At 44.2% G+C, this 17,503-nt stretch overlaps 1 protein-coding gene across 1 annotated transcript in view; it reads left to right on the top strand.

The window, feature by feature from the left end:
- Positions 1-9,762: 9,762 nt before the first annotated feature.
- Positions 9,763-17,503, top strand: part of LOC123752374 (uncharacterized) — a 92,367-nt gene continuing 84,626 nt past the window's right edge. Inside the window, exon 1 of the mRNA XM_069307095.1 lies at positions 9,763-9,812. Coding sequence (XP_069163196.1) covers positions 9,763-9,812 — 50 coding nt within the window. The remainder of the gene's footprint in view (positions 9,813-17,503) is intronic.

Below are 17,503 nucleotides of genomic sequence, written 5' to 3'. Positions count from 1 at the left end.
TCTCCCCCTATCTCACCCTCTCCCCATCTTTCTTGCTCCCTCTCTTGTCCCTTCTCTCTCTTGCTCCCTCTCTCTCTCTCTCTCTCTCTCTCTCTCTCTCTCTCTCTCTCTCTCTCTCTCTCTTCTCTCTCTCTCTCTCTCTCTCTCTCTCTCTCTCTCTCTCTCTCTTACTCTCTCACTCTCTCTTTCTCTTGCTCTCTCTCTATCTTTCTCTCTCTTGTTCTATCACTCTTGCTCTCTCTGTCTTGTTCTATCTCTCTTGCTCTCTCTCTCTCTCTCTCTCTCTCTCTCTCTCTCTCTCTCTCTCTCTCTCTCTCTCTCTCTCTCTCTCTCTCTCTCTCTCTCTCTCTCTCTCTGCCTCCCCTCTCTCTGCTCCCCCTACCTAACCCTATCAAAACATATCAGAAAAAGGGACAAGATGGCAGGAGGATGCAACAGAGACACAGGGAATAGTCAAAGTGACCAAACAAAGGAAATGTTAGCCCAAGTTTTGGAGGAATTCAGGAGGGAGATGCATGAAATGAGGATTATTATTAACAATCTGCAAAGTGAACTGACATCAGCAAGGGAGGAGATCAAATCCCTTACAGAGAAAAATAAAGAGGCTGAACATCATATTATCATCCAAAGGGAAGGTGGGTATGTTACATTGGAAGGAAATGCCTCTGTACCTGAAACATTTGCGGAAATACTGAGAAAGAGTTCAGAAGCAATGGACACAGTGAGGGAGGTAGCCATGCAAGTAGCTACCTCACTGGAAGCACTAGCAAGGTGCACCAGTCAGCTGCTGGAGAGAAAAAGATCAGTGGTAGTTGTAGGCATCAAAGAACAGGAAGGATCCAATAAGCAGGAATGGAATAGCAAGGACAGAAACACAGTACATTGGATACTGAAGGGGTTACAGATGGAAGGGGCTGAACAAAACATTGAGAAGGTTTTCAGATTGGGCTGGTACAACAAGGACTGAAACCAACTGGTAAAGGTGGTGTTTACAAACGAGACCACAAAGGAGGTTATTCTAGAAAGGAAGAGTCATCTGCAGTATGTGGAGGAATACAAAAAAGTATTCCTGCAGAGGGACAGGACAAAGGAGGAGAGAGTCAGGTCAGGAGAGGCAAGGAGGAAGCTCAGGGAGAGAGGAGTAAACCAGGAAATCACAGCCCCCAACACAACAGTCCCAGAGACAAGAGGGGAACCCACAACCCTCCCAGCAACACCAGAGGGGATGGCAACACCACCACCCCCCTCTGCATAGAAACCCTCCCTTCCCCTAACCCTACCTACCCCAACTCAAATGCTCACCCAACCCTTCCTCCCCCTCCACCCCATTCCGATCCTGTCACCCCTCCCCCATTCCCACCATGTCCCCCCTCCCACCTTTCCCCCTCCCCCTTCATCCCATACCCTCCCTATCCCTCCTCCCCCCCTCACCCCATATCCTCCATGTCCCCCCTATCTCCTTTCCCCATACCCTACCTGTCCTCCCTACCCTTGAACCCCCACCCCCCACCCCAAAATCCTCTGAGACCCTGCAAAACACCTCACAGATCTTTACACGCAGGGAACAGCTTTCCCCACCAGCAGAACGCTCACCAAGAAGGGGACAAGAAAATGACCAGAAGAAAGTGAGCTTCAAGGCAATGTACATTAACATAGATGGGATTACAAATAAAACAAGTGAACTTGGAGAATGGGTACTAGAAGAAAACCCAGACATAATAGCACTCACAGAAACAACCCTAACGAAAACCATAACAAATGCAGTGTTTCCACAGGACTACTATGTAGAGAGGAAACAGAGAGAAGGGAGAGGAGGTGGTGTAGCTTTGCTGATAAGAAAAGGTTGGAGTTTTGGAGAGATGGCTAATCAGAGCTGTAAAGGTTTCAGTGACTACATATCAGGCACCATAGCAACTGGAGGACAGAAAATTGCATTAGTAGTCATATATAACCCCCCAGCAAACGACAGAAGACCCAGACAGGAATATGATAGAAACAACCTGGCCACCTCCAACATAATAGAGAGAGCAGCATCTGTGGCTAGCAGGAACGGATCCAGACTACTAATCATGAGAGACTTCAACCATGGGAAGATAGACTGGGAGAACAGAGATCCACATGGAGAGCTAAGCTGCTGGACGTGGCAACAAGAAACTTTCTAAGTCAACACATCAAGGGACCGACAAGAATGAGAGGAGAGGATGAACCAGCTTTGCTTGATCCGATATTTACCCCTAAATGAGTCGGATATAAGGGAAGTTAAGTTGGAAGCCCCCTTGGGAATGAGTGATCATAGTGTATTGAGCTTTGAGTACCTGGTTGAGCTAGGAATTATCTCCCCCCAAAAAGAACTGGGAAACAAAGGGCTGGCGTACCGAAAGGGAAACCATGAGAAGATGAATAAATTCCTAAGGGATATATCATGGGACACAGAACTCAGAACTAAGTCCGTACAAGACATGATGGACTATGTCACCCAAAAGTGTCAGGAGGCGGTAAACAGGTTTATCCCGGCTCGACAGGAAAACCGAGAAGCAAAATAAGAATCCATGGTTTAATAGGGAATGTATGAAAGCAAAGGAGCAGAACAAAAGGGCGTGGAGGAACTTCCGTAACAATAGAACACCAGAAAGTAGACAGAGAGATACCAGAGAACCAGGAACGAGTATGTTAGTGTGAGAAGAGTAGCTGAGAAAAGGTACGAAAATGATATAGTTAATAAAGCCAAGACCGAACCAAAGCTGCTGCATAGTCACATCAGGAGGAAAACAACACTGAAGGAACAGGTGATGAAACTTAGAACGGGTGAGGACAGGTACACAGAGAATGACAAAGAGGTGTGTGAAGAACTCAACAAGAGGTTCGAGGAGGTCTTTACAATAGAACAAGGAGAGGTCACGGCCCTAGGAGAGGTGGCAGAAAACCAGGCGACCTTGGAAGGGTTCGAAATTACAAGAGATGAGGTCAAGAGGCACCTATTGGAGCTGGACGTAAGAAAGGCTGTTGGGCCGGATGGAATCTCACCATGGGTATTGAAAGAGTGTGCAGGAGCACTTTGCTTGCCACTCTCCATAGTGTATTGTAGGTCACTGGAAACGGGAGACCTACCAGAAATATGGAAGACGGCTAATATAGTCCCAATATACAAAAAGGGTGACAGACAAGAGGCACTGAACTACAGGCCAGTGTCCTTAACTTGTATACCATGCAAGGTGATGGAGAAGATCGTGAGAAAAAACCTAGTAACACATCTGGAGAGAAGGGACTTCGTGACAACCCATCAACATGGGTTCAGGGAGGGTAAATCTTGCCTTACAGGCTTGATAGAATTCTACGATCAGGTGACAAAGATTAAGCAAGAAAGAGAAAGATGGGCGGACTGCATTTTTTGGACTGTCGGAAAGCCTTTGACACAGTACCCCATAAAAGGCTGATGCATATGCTGGAGAAACAGGCAGGAGAATCTGGTAGGTCGCTCCAGTTAATAAGGGAGTACCTAAGCAATAGGAATCAGAGAGTTACGGTGAGGGGTGAGACCTCAGATTGGCGTGAAGTGCCCAGTGGAGTCCCACAGGGCTCTGTACTAGGACCTATCCTGTTTCTGATATGCGTAAATGATCTCCCAGAGGGTATAGACTCATTCCTCTCAATGTTTGCTGACGACGCCAAAATTATGAGAAGGATTAAGACAGAGGAGGACGGCTTGAGGCTTCAAGAAGACCTAGAAAAGCTGCAGGAATAGTCGAACAAATGGTTGTTAGAGTTTAACCCAAGCAAATGTAATGTAATGAAGATAGGTGTAGGGAGCAGGAGGCCAGATACAAGGTATCATCTGGGAGATGAAATCCTTCAAGAGTCAGAGAGAGAAAAATACTTGGGGGTTGACATCACGCCAGACCTGTCCCCTGCAGCCCGTATCAAGAGGATAACATCAGCGGCATATGCCAGGCTGGCCACCATAAGAACGGCATTCAGAAACTTGTATAAAGAATCATTCAGAACTTTGTATACCACATATGTCAGGCCAATACTGGAGTATGCAGCCCCAGCATGGAGTCCATATCTAGTCAAGGATAAGACTAAACTGGAAAAGGTTCAAAGGTTTGCCACCAGACTAGTACCCGAGCTGAGAGGTATGAGCTACGAGGAGAGACTACGGGCATTAAACCTCACTTCGCTGGAAGACAGAAGAGTTAGGGGGGACATGATCACCACATTCAAGATTCTCAAGGGAATTGATAGGGTAGATAAAGACAGGCTATTTAACACAAGGGGAACACACACAAGGGGACACAGGTGGAAACTGAGTGCCCAAATGAGTCACAGAGATATTAGAAAGAACTTTTTTAGTGTCAGAGTGGTTGACAAATGGAATGCATTAGGAAGTGATGTGGTGGAGGCTGACTCCATACACAGTTTCAAGTGTAGATATGATAGAGCCCAATAGGCTCAGGAATCTGTACACCTGTTGATTGACGGTTGAGAGGCGGGACCAAAGACCCAGAGCTCAACCCCCGCAAACACAACTAGGTGAGTACAACTAGGTGAGTACACACACACACACACACAATGTTATACCGATTTTATACGTTTAAAAGATGACTTTATATAAATAGTTATAGTGTCACCTTTATGCTACCAAATAAATACGTCAGAAAACGTTTTGTGTTTACTGGGAACTGGCCATAATAATCAATCTAACGGAAATGGCGGTAAATAACACTAAACACAACCATCACCATGTATACTTCTTAAGTATATACATATATACATCACATAGCTCCGCAGGTGTTACTTTCACACAGGTAGGGGCCTCGTAGCCTGGTGGATAGCGCGCAGGACTCGTAATTCTGTGGCGCGGGTTCGATTCCCGCACGAGACAGAAACAAATGGGCAAAGTTTCTTTCACCCTAAATGCCCCTGTTACCTAGCAGTAAATAGGTACCTGGGAGTTAGTCAGCTGTCACGGGCTGCTTCCTGGGGGTGGAGGCCTGGTCGAGGACCGGGCCGCGGGGACACTAAAGCCCCGAAATCATCTCAAGATAACTTCAAGAAGAAGGACACTACAAAAGAACTTTTACAATCTCCTATCCCGACGAGTCCACCTCTATCTTCTATCGTACAAAACTCAAGGTACCTTCCCTGAGCCTTTCTTCTCGGGTACTCACGATGGCGAGTCCACCTTCTCAGCAAATCATGGGCCAGTCCTCCACAGTACTGTCAGTGTCAAAACACCACTTCTACTCTCCAGCAACACGCTGGCTGGCTTCCCCTAAAGGCTTTACCTATAACAAGCCTTAACTTAGAAGACAGACGGATGTTAATTCCCGCTAGTAACCCAACTCGGCCGTCTCAGGATACTTCGGTTCAATCACCAATATTTCCCGGGTTGTCACAGACAATTCCACTTGGCCCACTTGTTCCGGCTGGAACAAGTCTTCAGTTCAGGACTGTCGTGGGTGCACCGATTCCTGTCGTCCAGGGTACCCTCCACAACACTTCTGAGAAATAAAAATGGTATACTATGAAGGAAACTACACAGGTTTCAGTAAGATCAGAGTAATCCACCAGGGGAACAGAAAATAGGGTCAAGTGCACTCAACAGATGGCGTTAACATCATCACACCCCATAAGTATTTTGTATGTTGCTATCGTATCTCCTCGCTCCCTCCTTTTTCTAGCGTCGTTAGGTTCAGTTTCTTCAGTTGCTCTTCATATCACATCCCTCAGAACTCTGGGAGAGCCTCATTACAAACATTTGAATCTTTTCCAGTTTCCTTATGTATGTTTCTTCAGGTAGGAGCTCCATGATGGGGCGGCATACTCTAAGAGTGGTCTCGCATAGGCAGTGTAAGGCACCCTAAATGCCTCCTTATTTAAGTTTCTGAATGGTGTTCTAACTTTTGCCAGTGCAAAGTACGCTGCTTTCGTTATACTATTTATATGTATCTCAGGAGTTGGATTAGGTGTTACGTCTACTCCCAGGTCTCTTTGTGGAATCATCACAGCTAAGTAGTTTCCATCATTGCGTACTGTCCTTTTATTCTCTTGTCACCTCATCCCATTTCCATAACTTTACATTTGCTAGTATTGAACTCTGGTAACTATTTCTCTGACCATCTGTAACCTGTTCAAGTCCTCTTGGAGGATCCTACAATCCTCATCTGTCATATATTTTCTCATCTAATTTTGCGTCAACTGCAAACATCAACATATAGGACTCGACTCCTGTAGTCATGTAGTTTACGTATATTACATCACTACAGTAAAGTAAACTACATCATTATGTAAAGTAAGAAGTAAACTACATCATTATGGAATCCGAGGCCATGCACTGGACTATATCCAATCCTATCTTAGTGATAGACACCAATGTGTAGCCATCAATAATATAATCTCTCCCATTCTACCAATAACTGTTGGAGTGCCACAGGGCAGCATCTTGGGACCTCTTCTTTTTCTTATATACATTAATGATCTGCCTAATGTCTCTAACATTCTGAAACCTATTTTGTTTGCTGATGATACTACCCTCATCTACTCCAACCCCAACCCACATACACTAAATGGTGTTGTTAATAATGAACTAAAAAAAGTCCACTTATGGATGTCAACCAACAAACTAACACTTAACATAGAAAAGACCTACTACATCCTATTCGGAAGCAAATCTACAAATGCAATTCAGCTTCAGATTGACAATGTAAACATCAACAATAAAAATGATGGAAAGTTTCTTGGCATATTCCTAGACAAGAGACTCAACTTCAGTACCCACATACAACACATAACTAAGAAAGTCTCTAAAACAGTTGGTATACTCTCCAAAATCAGATATTATGTTCCTAACTCTGCTCTCATCTCTCTATATTATGAACTAATCTATCCCTATCTCAACTATGGTATCTGTGCATGGGGTTCAACCACTGCAAACCACCTCAAGTCCATCATCACCCAGCAAAAATCTGCTATCAGAATAATATCAAATTCTGCTTTCAGACAACACACAGCCCCCTTGTTTAACTCCCTAAATATGCTAAACATAATCTCACTCCACAAATTCTCTTGTGTCAACTACATTTACAAAACCCTGTTCTTAAATGCAAATCCTTGTCTGAAACTCTTCTTGGACAGATGTAATAGGACCCATTATCACCACACCAGAAATAAATATCTCTTTGATATCCCCAGAGTTAAACTTAATCTGTGTAAACACTCTATGCAAATAAAGGGACCCAGTTTATGGAACTCACTCCCTATTGAATTGAAAAGCTGTCCAACTTTTACATCATTCAAAATCAATACTAAAAAGTACCTAATTTCATCTTCATAGTTTTTCACTTTTTGCCTTAAAATTGCACTGTATCAATTGCTACCCAATCTCCCAACCTTTATGTTCCCAATTTGAACATCTTTACCATTGTGATCATTGCTGTTTTATAATATGTGCTGCCAATCTGTTGTATGGTGTTTATAAATCTTGTTTATCTGTATCTTTTGCTACCCAGTCTCCCAATCTTTATGTACCCAATCTGAACATCTTTACCATTGTGATCATTGCTGTCTTATATGTGCTGTCAATCTGCTGTATGGTGTCTATTAACCTTGTTTAAATTACTAATCAAGCTGTCAATGTAATCAATCAGAGCTTTAATATAACAATGTGCTTTAATATACCTACTTATCTCTCTCATCTCATTTTTCTCTTGTAATGTATCTTTATCATTTATCAATTCTGATTGAAATTACCTACTTAAAATTATCTGCTAGATTAAGGACCTGCCCGAAACGCTGTGCGTACTAGTGGCTTTACAAGAATGTAAATACTGTACTATCCAATGTATTCTCACAAACCCAATGTACCTTCTTGTATATATATAAATAAATAAATAAAAATAAAATAAATTAGAAATAGAACTGGTCCCAGCACCGATCCTTGAGAAACTCCACTCGTTACTGTTCGCCAGTCCGACTTTTCACCCCTTACCGTTACTCTCTGGCTCTTTCTTGTTAGGTTGTTCCTTGCCGAAGCTAGGGCTTTTCCTCTTACTCCCGTCTGCCTCTCACGTTTGAGTAGCACTCTCCTGTGCAAAAATGTATCAAAGGCTTTTTGACTGTCCAGAAATATGTTGTCTGCCGATCCTTCCCTGTCCTGCCTTATCCTTGTTACTTTAGCATAGAATTCCAGAAGGTTTGTTAGGCATGATCTCCCTTCTCTGAACCCAGATTAGTGTTTGTTAACTTACCTAATTTTCATTAAGTGTGTAAGCAGTTTTAACCTGATTATTCTTTCAAGTACTTTACAGGGGATGCTTGTCAGTAATATTGGTATGTTGTTAAGTGCCTCTTCTTTATCTCCTTTCTTGAAAATTGGTATAATATTTGCCTTCTTCCAGCAACAGGGCAACTCTCTCTTCGTAAGTGACTCATTATAGATCCTTGCTAGGGACACGCTGAGGAGCCTGCACTGCCGTTTTTATTCGGTCATACGTTGTCTGGTCCAACTGCTTTAGTTTCATCTAGTGTTGTTAGCTGTTTCATTACCTTCACTGCTGCCACCTCTATATCTGTTAATTTCTCGTCTTGGGTCATTTCTTCTTTAAACAATCGGGGCTGCTCAGACTCGGTTGTGAACACACCATGGAAACTGGGATTCAGTACCTCAGAGATTTCCTTGTCACTTTCTGAATATGCCCATCCAGACACTTGTCCAGTGGACACAATTTTAAGTTCGATCATGTAATCAAAGACTAGTACACAAAGGTCACTGGCTCCTAGTGGTATTTCATGTTCCAAATTCTCAATGTCTTTCTTATTCTGGGTGAAAATCAGGTCTAATAGGCTCGGTGTATCCCCTCCTCTTTCCCTTGTGTCTTCCTTCATATGCTGTTTTAGGAAATTCCCTTCCATAACGTTCACTAATTTTGCTCTCTACGTTTCGTTCCCACCATAGGGATTCCTTGATTCCCAATCGATCTCTCTGTGATTTAGGTCCCCGTGACTAGCAGTTAGGCTCTCAATCTGTGAGCTACTGTTGATGACCTCTGCTGTTCATCTAAACATGCCTTGTTGTTGTCATCCTATTCCTGTCTGGGCCTTTTACTGTTTGGTGCAGGATTGTAGATTACTAAGATCACAATTGTTTTCCCATCTGCTATCAGAATCCCAAGTATGGAGCTTGTGTTTCCATTAAAACTCCGATTTTCTAGATCCTCAAACTTCCATTTCAGCTTTAATAGGAGTGTCACTTCCCTTCTCTGTCTCTGTGTCCTTTCTTTATTTATTACTTGGCATCCCCCCCTGGAAAGATTGCATCTGAGATCATATCATTTATATCAGTTTCCACTATTGCAATTACATCAGGGTCTGCCACACAAATTCTTTCTTTCATTTCTTCTGCTTTATTGCATAACTTTTCAGCAGTGGTGTACCAAACCTTGAGACTCTTCTTGAGAACTCTGTTACCAGAGTTTGACCCTTCTCTTGGGGTCTGGGGGGAGAAGTGGTGGATGGGGTCTGGGCAGCTAGGGGGGGAGGGGGTGGGAAGGGTATAGTGGATCTGAAAGGTAGAGAATGTCTGAAAGCAGCCTGTCCTCCTAAGGTTTCCCAACGTCAAGAAAACGGTAAAATTAAAGTGTCTTTTCCTAACCTATCAGAGGACCCAAAAACAGAAAAATGGGACATTACGTCACATTCGTGAGCCGCTTCCATTTCCTAGTACGAAAGTGTTTGGCCTTATGTAATGCATACGAGCGAAAAGCGATGTCCTTTGTAAAAGAACAGATTGCTGAGAGACATAGGCGGGTTGAGAGGTAAAGGAAAGCTGAGAGTCAGATAAAAGTTGAAAGTTAGAGGTGGGGGGAACAGAAGAGGGGGAGCAGATGAGGTGAGGAGCAGATGAAAGTATGAAGCATAGGGGTGTGAGTGGGAGAGAGCTTGTACTAGTCAGGGGGTGTGCTGGGGGGGCAGGGGGGGGGCAGGGGGGGGGCAGGGGGGGGCAGGGGGGGCAGGGGGGGCAGGGGGGCAGGGGGGGCAGGGGGGGGGGTAATCATGGATTGGGGTGGGTTTTAGGGAAGAAGGGGGGAAATGGGAGCCGATGATGGTAGTGGAGGCAAAAGAATGGGTTATGAACGCAGTGAAGAGGTGAGGGGGTCGCGAGGTGAGGGGGTCATACGGGAGACGAGATGTAGAGGGGTTTGAGGGTTGAAGGGGATTTGGGGGCAGAGGGGAGGAGAGAGACATTAAAGGATGGGATGTAGCAGATGGGAATCATTGCCCGTGCTACATGGACATTTCGTTCTGAGAAGCTAAATCTAAAACAATAACAACATCAGCAGATGGGATTGGAATCATGGAGGCATAAAGGGGCAGGGAGTTGTTTGGAGTAGAAGGAGGAGGGGGGAGGGCTGAATTGGGGACAGTGTGGATTGGGACGATAGGGACATCGAAGGGTGGGATACAGCCGGTGGGATTGGATGCAAGGGGGAGGAAGGGGGAGAGGAAATGATTGGAGAGCTGTTTTGGGGAGGGTGTGAGTTGATAAGGGTTGGTGGGGCAAGGAGGGTGGATCAGGTCCTGGATGTGTGCACGTCCTCTTGCCTTGTGCTCTTGCTGTTCATCTTTCGTCATATATCTGTCACTAATCATATAGTAATAATTTTCACTGCTTCTGAGTAAAGGTTTTTGCTTCAGTATGTAGTCCACTGTTTATTCATTAGATAATTCCACCAGAACAGACCTACTGTGGGGTTACTATCCCACAGGAGGATGAGCCTACCCAAAAAGCAATGCCCATGGAACAGCTTCCTTCACTAATGGGGAGGCCGCTAAAATCCAACGAAAACTGCTCCACAGCCACATCAGGAGGAAAATAGCAGTGAAAAAACAAATGATGAAATTGAGAAAAAGGGAGAACAGATAAACCGAGAATGACAAGGAGGTGTGTGAAGAACTCAACAAGAGATTCCAGGTCTTCACAATAGAACAAGGAGAAGTCCCTGCACTAAATGAGGAGGCAAACCAAGCAACCTTGGAGAAATTTTACCTCACCAGTGATGAGGTCAAAAGGAATCTGTTGGAGTTGAATGTGGCAAAGGCTGTTGGGCCTGACAGAATCTCACCGTAGATACTAAAAGAAGGTGCAGAGGCACTGAGCGTGCCACTCTCTATGGTGTATAGTAGTAATAGGCATCCATCAGTCTCAGGAGACTATGGAGTTGCTCTCTGTGCAGACGATGAGTCACAATAACGTGGCTGAAGTATGTTGACCAGACCACTCTCTAGAAGGTGAAGGGACGACGACGTTCCGGTCCGTCCTGGACCATTCTCAATTCAATTGTCTCTCAAAGGACAGAGAATGGTCTTTCCACAATCGACTTGAGAATTTATTTATTTATTTATTTATTTATTTATTTACAAGAAGGTACATTGGGTTTGTGAGGATATATAGCATGGTATTTACAATCTTGTAATGCCACTAGTACGCGCAGCGTTTCGGGCAGGTCCTTAATTTAACAGATAATTTTAAGTAGGTAAATTCTAGCAGAATTAAAAAATGATAACAGATACATTGCAAGAAAAAAATGAGATGAGAGAGATTAGTTGGTATATTAAGGCACATTAGTAGCTCTGATTGATTGCATTGACAGCTTGATTGGTAATTTAAACAAGATTAATAGGCACCATACAGCAAATTGATAGCACATATAATAAGACAGTCATTATCACAATGGTAAAGTTGTTTGAATTTGGCACATGAAGATTGGGAGATTGGGTAGCACTAAATACAGTGCAATTTTAAAGCAACAAGGCAGGAAACTATGAAGATGAAATTAGGTACTTTTTAGTTTTGTTTTTGAATGACGCAAAAGTTTGACAGCTTTTCAATTCATTAGGGAGTGAGTTCCATAGACTAGGTCCCTTTATTTGCGTCGAGTGTTTACACAGATTAAGTTTGACTCTGAGGATATCAAAGAGATATTTATTTCTGGTGTGGTGATAATGGGTCCTATTACATCTGTCCAAGGAGAGTTTCAGAGCAGGATTTGCATTTAAGAACAGGGTTTTGTAAATGTAGTTGACTCCCCATCCCTCACTACGAGCAATAAACAGTTTGCAATTAAGTAATAACGTGCTTGTCTTGGATGCTAGACGTAGATATATAAGAATACTTAGCAAGAGGGTACATATAAAAATGTTGTGAGCTCCTTCTCACACTGGCATGCAGGAACATGACAAAGTTGACGCCCTTGCTAAGGCTGCAGTAAATACAGACAGAATTAAACGGAATCTTGAGTTATCAAATAGGTCCCTTAAAAGTGTCATTAGATGAGAACTCTTGGATGAATTTGAAAAAAGTAGAACAGTGCAAACTGGAACTAGCAGGTCTATTGCTTATCACAATGAAATGTGTGAAGTAAAACATGTGTATGGGGCAAGTAACAAAGTAAGTAGACTAACAGATGTTGTCATATCTCGCATAAGACTTGGCTACAAGTATCTCTGGCAGTTCGGCTTGTATAGGGATCTAGATGAAGTAAAGTGTAAAGTGTGTGGACAAAGACGGGGACACACACTCAAACACCATATCTTGGACTGTAGTAAAATTGAGTCATTTAGAGATAAATCTAAGCTCACTCTGTATGATATGGCAACCTATCTTATTACCATGGATAAATTACCTGAAATCCTGGCACTGTACCCACATTTTGCTTCCAGTAGATAAACGACATATGAGATTCAGAAACAAGTAGTATATTGTGAAGACTAATAATAATAAACAGAAGCTCCCCTATGACTTTGTCATATCTCCATTGATCAAACTATTATGTATTAGCGATAAGACCTACAAAATGACCTAATGTAAATATATAGCTCCTGAAATAGCACTTTCTCTGTAACTAGCTGACATTGTAACTATAAGGTGTGAAGGATAGATGAAATTGTTTATGTAATAATCTAAGATGAGGTCTGATAAAGACCTTTTGTGCCCTCTGTAAAGCTTTTTGCGCTACCGCTCACAGGATGAGTATGGGATGCACAATAAACTAGCCGCCTCCTGCGGCAACAATCAAAATAGTTGACACAAGAGAATGTGTGGAGTGAGTTTATGTTTACCATGTTTAGGGATTTAAATATGATCCAGGTGACATCTCACCCTCCCCGGAATGGTCCAGGACGGACCGAAACGTCGTCGTCTTTTCACCTTCTAGTATGTGGTCTGGTCAACGAGTTGCTCTCTGGTTGTCGGTCTGGAGTGGCCTCTCCAGGGCGCAAAAGCCAGGGTAGGTTGATATGGAGGAGAAGCTGTTACCCAAGCAAACAGGTCCCTCACCTCTCCATGGCGCCGAAAGTCTCCAATGGAAAATTATAAACCACCCAATATAATGGGTGGTTTATATTTTCCAGTGAAAATATAAGCGGTCACTGGAAACAGGAGACCTACTGGAAAGCTGGAAAACAACTAATGGAGTCTCAATATACAAAAAGGGTGACAGGTAAGAAGCGCTGAACTACAGGCCAATTTCCCTAACTTGTATACCATGCAAGGTGATGAAGAAGATCGTGAGGAAAAGACTCGTAGAATATCTGGAGGGAAAGAGCTTTGTAACACACCACCAGCATGGGTTCAGAGATGGTAAATCGTGCCTCACAGGTTTAATAGAATTCTATGACCAAGCAACACAAATTAGGCAAGAAAGAGAAGGGTGGGCAGACTGCATTTTCTTGAACTATCAGGAAGCCTTTAACACAGTACCTCACAAAAGGCTGTTACAAAAGTTGGAGCAACAGGCAGGAGTAAAAGGTAAGGTGCTCCAGTGGATAAGGGAGTATCTAAGCAACAGGAAACAGCGAGTAACTGTGAGAGGGGGGGGGGGAGAGAGAGGAGACATCAGAGTGATGAGATGTCACCAGCGGGGTTCTACAGGGCTCTGTACTTGGACCCAAAAGTTTCAAATATATGTAAACGACCTTCCAGAGATGTATAGACTCATTCCTCTCAACGTTTGCAGATGATGCAAAAATTATGAGAAGACTGAAGACAGATGAAGATAGAGACTACAGGACGACCTGGACAAACTTGTAGAAATGTCTAGAAAATGGCTACTAAAGTTGAACTCAGTAAAGTGTAAAGTAATGAGATTAGGCGAAGGGAGCAGAAGACCCTTCTGTACCATCTGGGAGGTTATATCCTGCAAGAGTCAAAAAGAAAGAAAGATCTGGGGGTTGATATCACACCGAACCTGTCCTCAGAGGCCCACATCTAAAGGATATCATCAACGGCATATGCTAGACTGGTCAACATAAGAACTGTCTCCAGAAATTTGTGTAAGGAATCGTTCAAGACCTTGTATACTACTTAGGTACGACCAGGAGTCAGTCAGGTACAGTCACAGTGAGAGGTTGTGTTTGCTGGAGCTCCGATTGTTGTAACATTATTATTGCAATAATGGAAGGATTAGTGAAGGATTTGGTGAGTCTGGTTGGAGCTCTGAGAGCAGAGATGGATTCCCTGCAGGAGGAGGTACGACGGCTGAGACTTCGGGAGGAAACGAAGGAGGAGACCAGTGTTGACGGGACCTCATCGTGGAGAGTCGTGAAGGACAGGGGTCTTAAGAAGACCTTGACAAGGCCACCTAGAGACGCCCTAAGGACAGCAAATTCATTTGCCGTGTTGGAGGACGAGTGCTGTGGTGAGCCTGCAGTTCACTCGGAACGAAAATCAGCGAGGAGCGGCGGAGCGCAGGCCCCTCAGGCTGCTCAGAAAGTTAAGGAGGTACCGAACGAATTTTGGTTGTGGGAGATTTTCAGGTGAGGTATTTAGACAGAACGTTTTGTGCCAGAGATAGGGGGAACAGATTAAGGGTTTGCTATCTGGGAGCTGGAATTGGTGATATTGTTGGAAACGTGAATGATATTATGACGGGAAATAGGAACAAACCCATTATTTGTATTAGTGCAGGGGGTAATGATGTTGGGCGAGTTAGGAGTGAGGAACTAATACAGAGATTCAGGACAGCCATTGAATTAGTTAGGAGCAAGGGAGGAATCCCGATCATATGTGGCATTCTTCCAAGAAAGGGAGTGGGAAATGAATGGTTGTCGAGGGCACTTGGTGTCAATTGCCGGCTGGAAAGATATTGCAAATCAAATGCAATATCTTTCACAGACAACTGGGAACACTTCTATGGAAGAAACGAAATGTATGCTCGTGATGGGGTGCATCTATCGAGAGCTGGGGTTGTTGCTGTTGCGAAATCGTTGGAACCAGTGGTTAGAGGTGTTTGTTTGGGTTTAAACTGTTAGTAGATAGTGGTATGGGAATTGATTTAGAGGAAGGAGGTAATAAAAGTATGTGTTTGTGGGAGAAAAGAATTGGCAAAATGATCAGGGAAAGAAAAGGGCCTCAAAATAACAATTCACTTAGGGTATATTACACTAACAGTAGAAGTCTAAGAAATAAAATTAACGAACTAAATGCTCTTGTCTGCACAGAAAAAATAGATATTATTGCACTTACCGAAACGTGGATGAATGTAGAAAATAGAGAACTATTAGCTGAATATCAAATAAATGGATTTAAACTATTTCACACAGATATATTAGACGAGGAGGGGGAGTAGCCATATATGTTAGGGACAATTTGAAATGTAGTCTCAAAGAGGGAATCAAATCCGAGCCACACACAGAAACTATTTGGATAGAATTAAACGAAAAAGCAAATAATTTTATAATAGGAGTTATATATTGTTACGAACCCGGATCCAGCGTCCGAGCCTGGAGCAGTGACAACCACGCCATCTGTGGGTCAGCTCCCGAAACCCCCGCCAAACGGACGACGACACCTAGTGAGGACAGCGTGTACTGGCCTCGAGGACCAGTTTCCAGTCTGGTTCAGCGCTCAACACCGCCGCTCCTGACCTCTGGTGAGGTGGTGCTCCGACGACAGCGCCATCTATGGACTGGATACGTCAGGTGTTTGTGTCTGAGCCTGTAAGTGTGGTGTCATAGTGTCCCTGTTATTGATGACGTGTCTGCTTACAGAGCCGACCTGGGACCACTGTGATGGAAGTGGAGTCAGTCTACCCGAGGCAGCCAGGCTCCATACTGTGAAGTTTGCTGCAGCTGTTGTGACGTCGTCCCCCCGGAAGAACACTGTGGTGTGTTAAGCCTGCCAGTGGAGTGGCAGTGAAAGGATTTACCCGGGACCGACGGTTGGAGACGATAATCCACTGGGGTATTGAGGACAGGAGGGTGATTGGTGATATCACACGAGACTCCTGTCTAGGGCGTACCCCTTTTATCGTTCGTGGAGTGGCCGTACCAGCCTTGGTGGCTCAGTACCTGCCAGCAGACCTGCTGGACGTGTGGTTGACGGCCTCCACGACGGTGCCCCCAGTGGACCTGTGTTGTGGCTGACCTGTGGCCAGGGTAAGCTCGGCGTTCTCAGAGGACACGTCTTGAGGCCACGAAGAAAGCACCGCGGACTCAGCACCTAGCTTCTTGATCAAGAGTCTTCAGCAGAAGACTAGATTGTGCACGATCCCCTTGTAAAGTGTTAATACCCCTCCCCCTTGTGTACTCTTTTATTCTATATATTTAAATGGTGATGGTGAACATTATATTATATTAAGTTCTTAGCTTTCTTTCCCTACTCCCTTTAAGTTACTTGCGTCACGGATCTCATCCCTTGATAGCCAATACTGGCTTGGGAACGGATACATATATCTTCCTCTAACAACATCAGAGTGAGAACCCCGTTGCGTCCCGAGAGGGCCGTAACATAATTGGCATCCCCAGCGGGATCCGTCCCCTTGTTAAGTATGTTTGACAGGGGTGGTGAAGTGGCGTAATCCCTGTATATAATTCCCCCTGTGTGTGACGATTGTGACGTTATACGTCCTGTGCGGTGCTCAGTGACTAAGTGCGATATTGTGCAGTGCGGTGCTCGCTGTGATTAAGCGATTAAGTGCAATATTGACTAGTGCGGTGCTCAGTGATTTAGTGCAATATTGTAGAGCGAAGTGTTCGCTTGGACTCAGTGCAATATTGGGTAGTGCGGTGCTCGGTGTGTTAAGTGCTAACGTGTAAGCAGTGTGTTAAGTGCAAAGTGTTCCATCTGTGACAATGGCAGACAAAGCTACCATCGATGATCTGGACGATGTTCAGGCTTTTCTGAACAGAGTGGACTGTCTTGCCAGATTAAAGTATCTGAGCAAACCGGAACTTGTACTAGTGAGCGCCTACCTGGAGATCAAGATCCGTGCCAGTGATTCCCGTGTGGAGATCTTGTCCAAGGTTCACCGGCACCTGAAGGCAGAAGAGAAACAGGAAGGCGAGACTCCTAGTACAAGGGAAGGTGAGGAAATAGCTTCCACAGAAAAGGAAGATAAGGGCAGTGACATTGACAGTGATGCAGGTGAGCTTAATATCAGCCTCCTAACAGTCAAAATGCGTGCCCTAGAGATCAATCGCGAGATAGAGTGGAAGAAGTTAGAAGTAG

The sequence above is a fragment of the Procambarus clarkii genome, chromosome 59 (assembly GCF_040958095.1).
Source record: "Procambarus clarkii isolate CNS0578487 chromosome 59, FALCON_Pclarkii_2.0, whole genome shotgun sequence".
Classification (NCBI taxonomy): Eukaryota; Metazoa; Arthropoda; class Malacostraca; order Decapoda; family Cambaridae; genus Procambarus; species Procambarus clarkii.
Note: the sequence above shows the minus strand (reverse complement) of the source record. Positions and strands in the feature narration are given on the sequence as shown.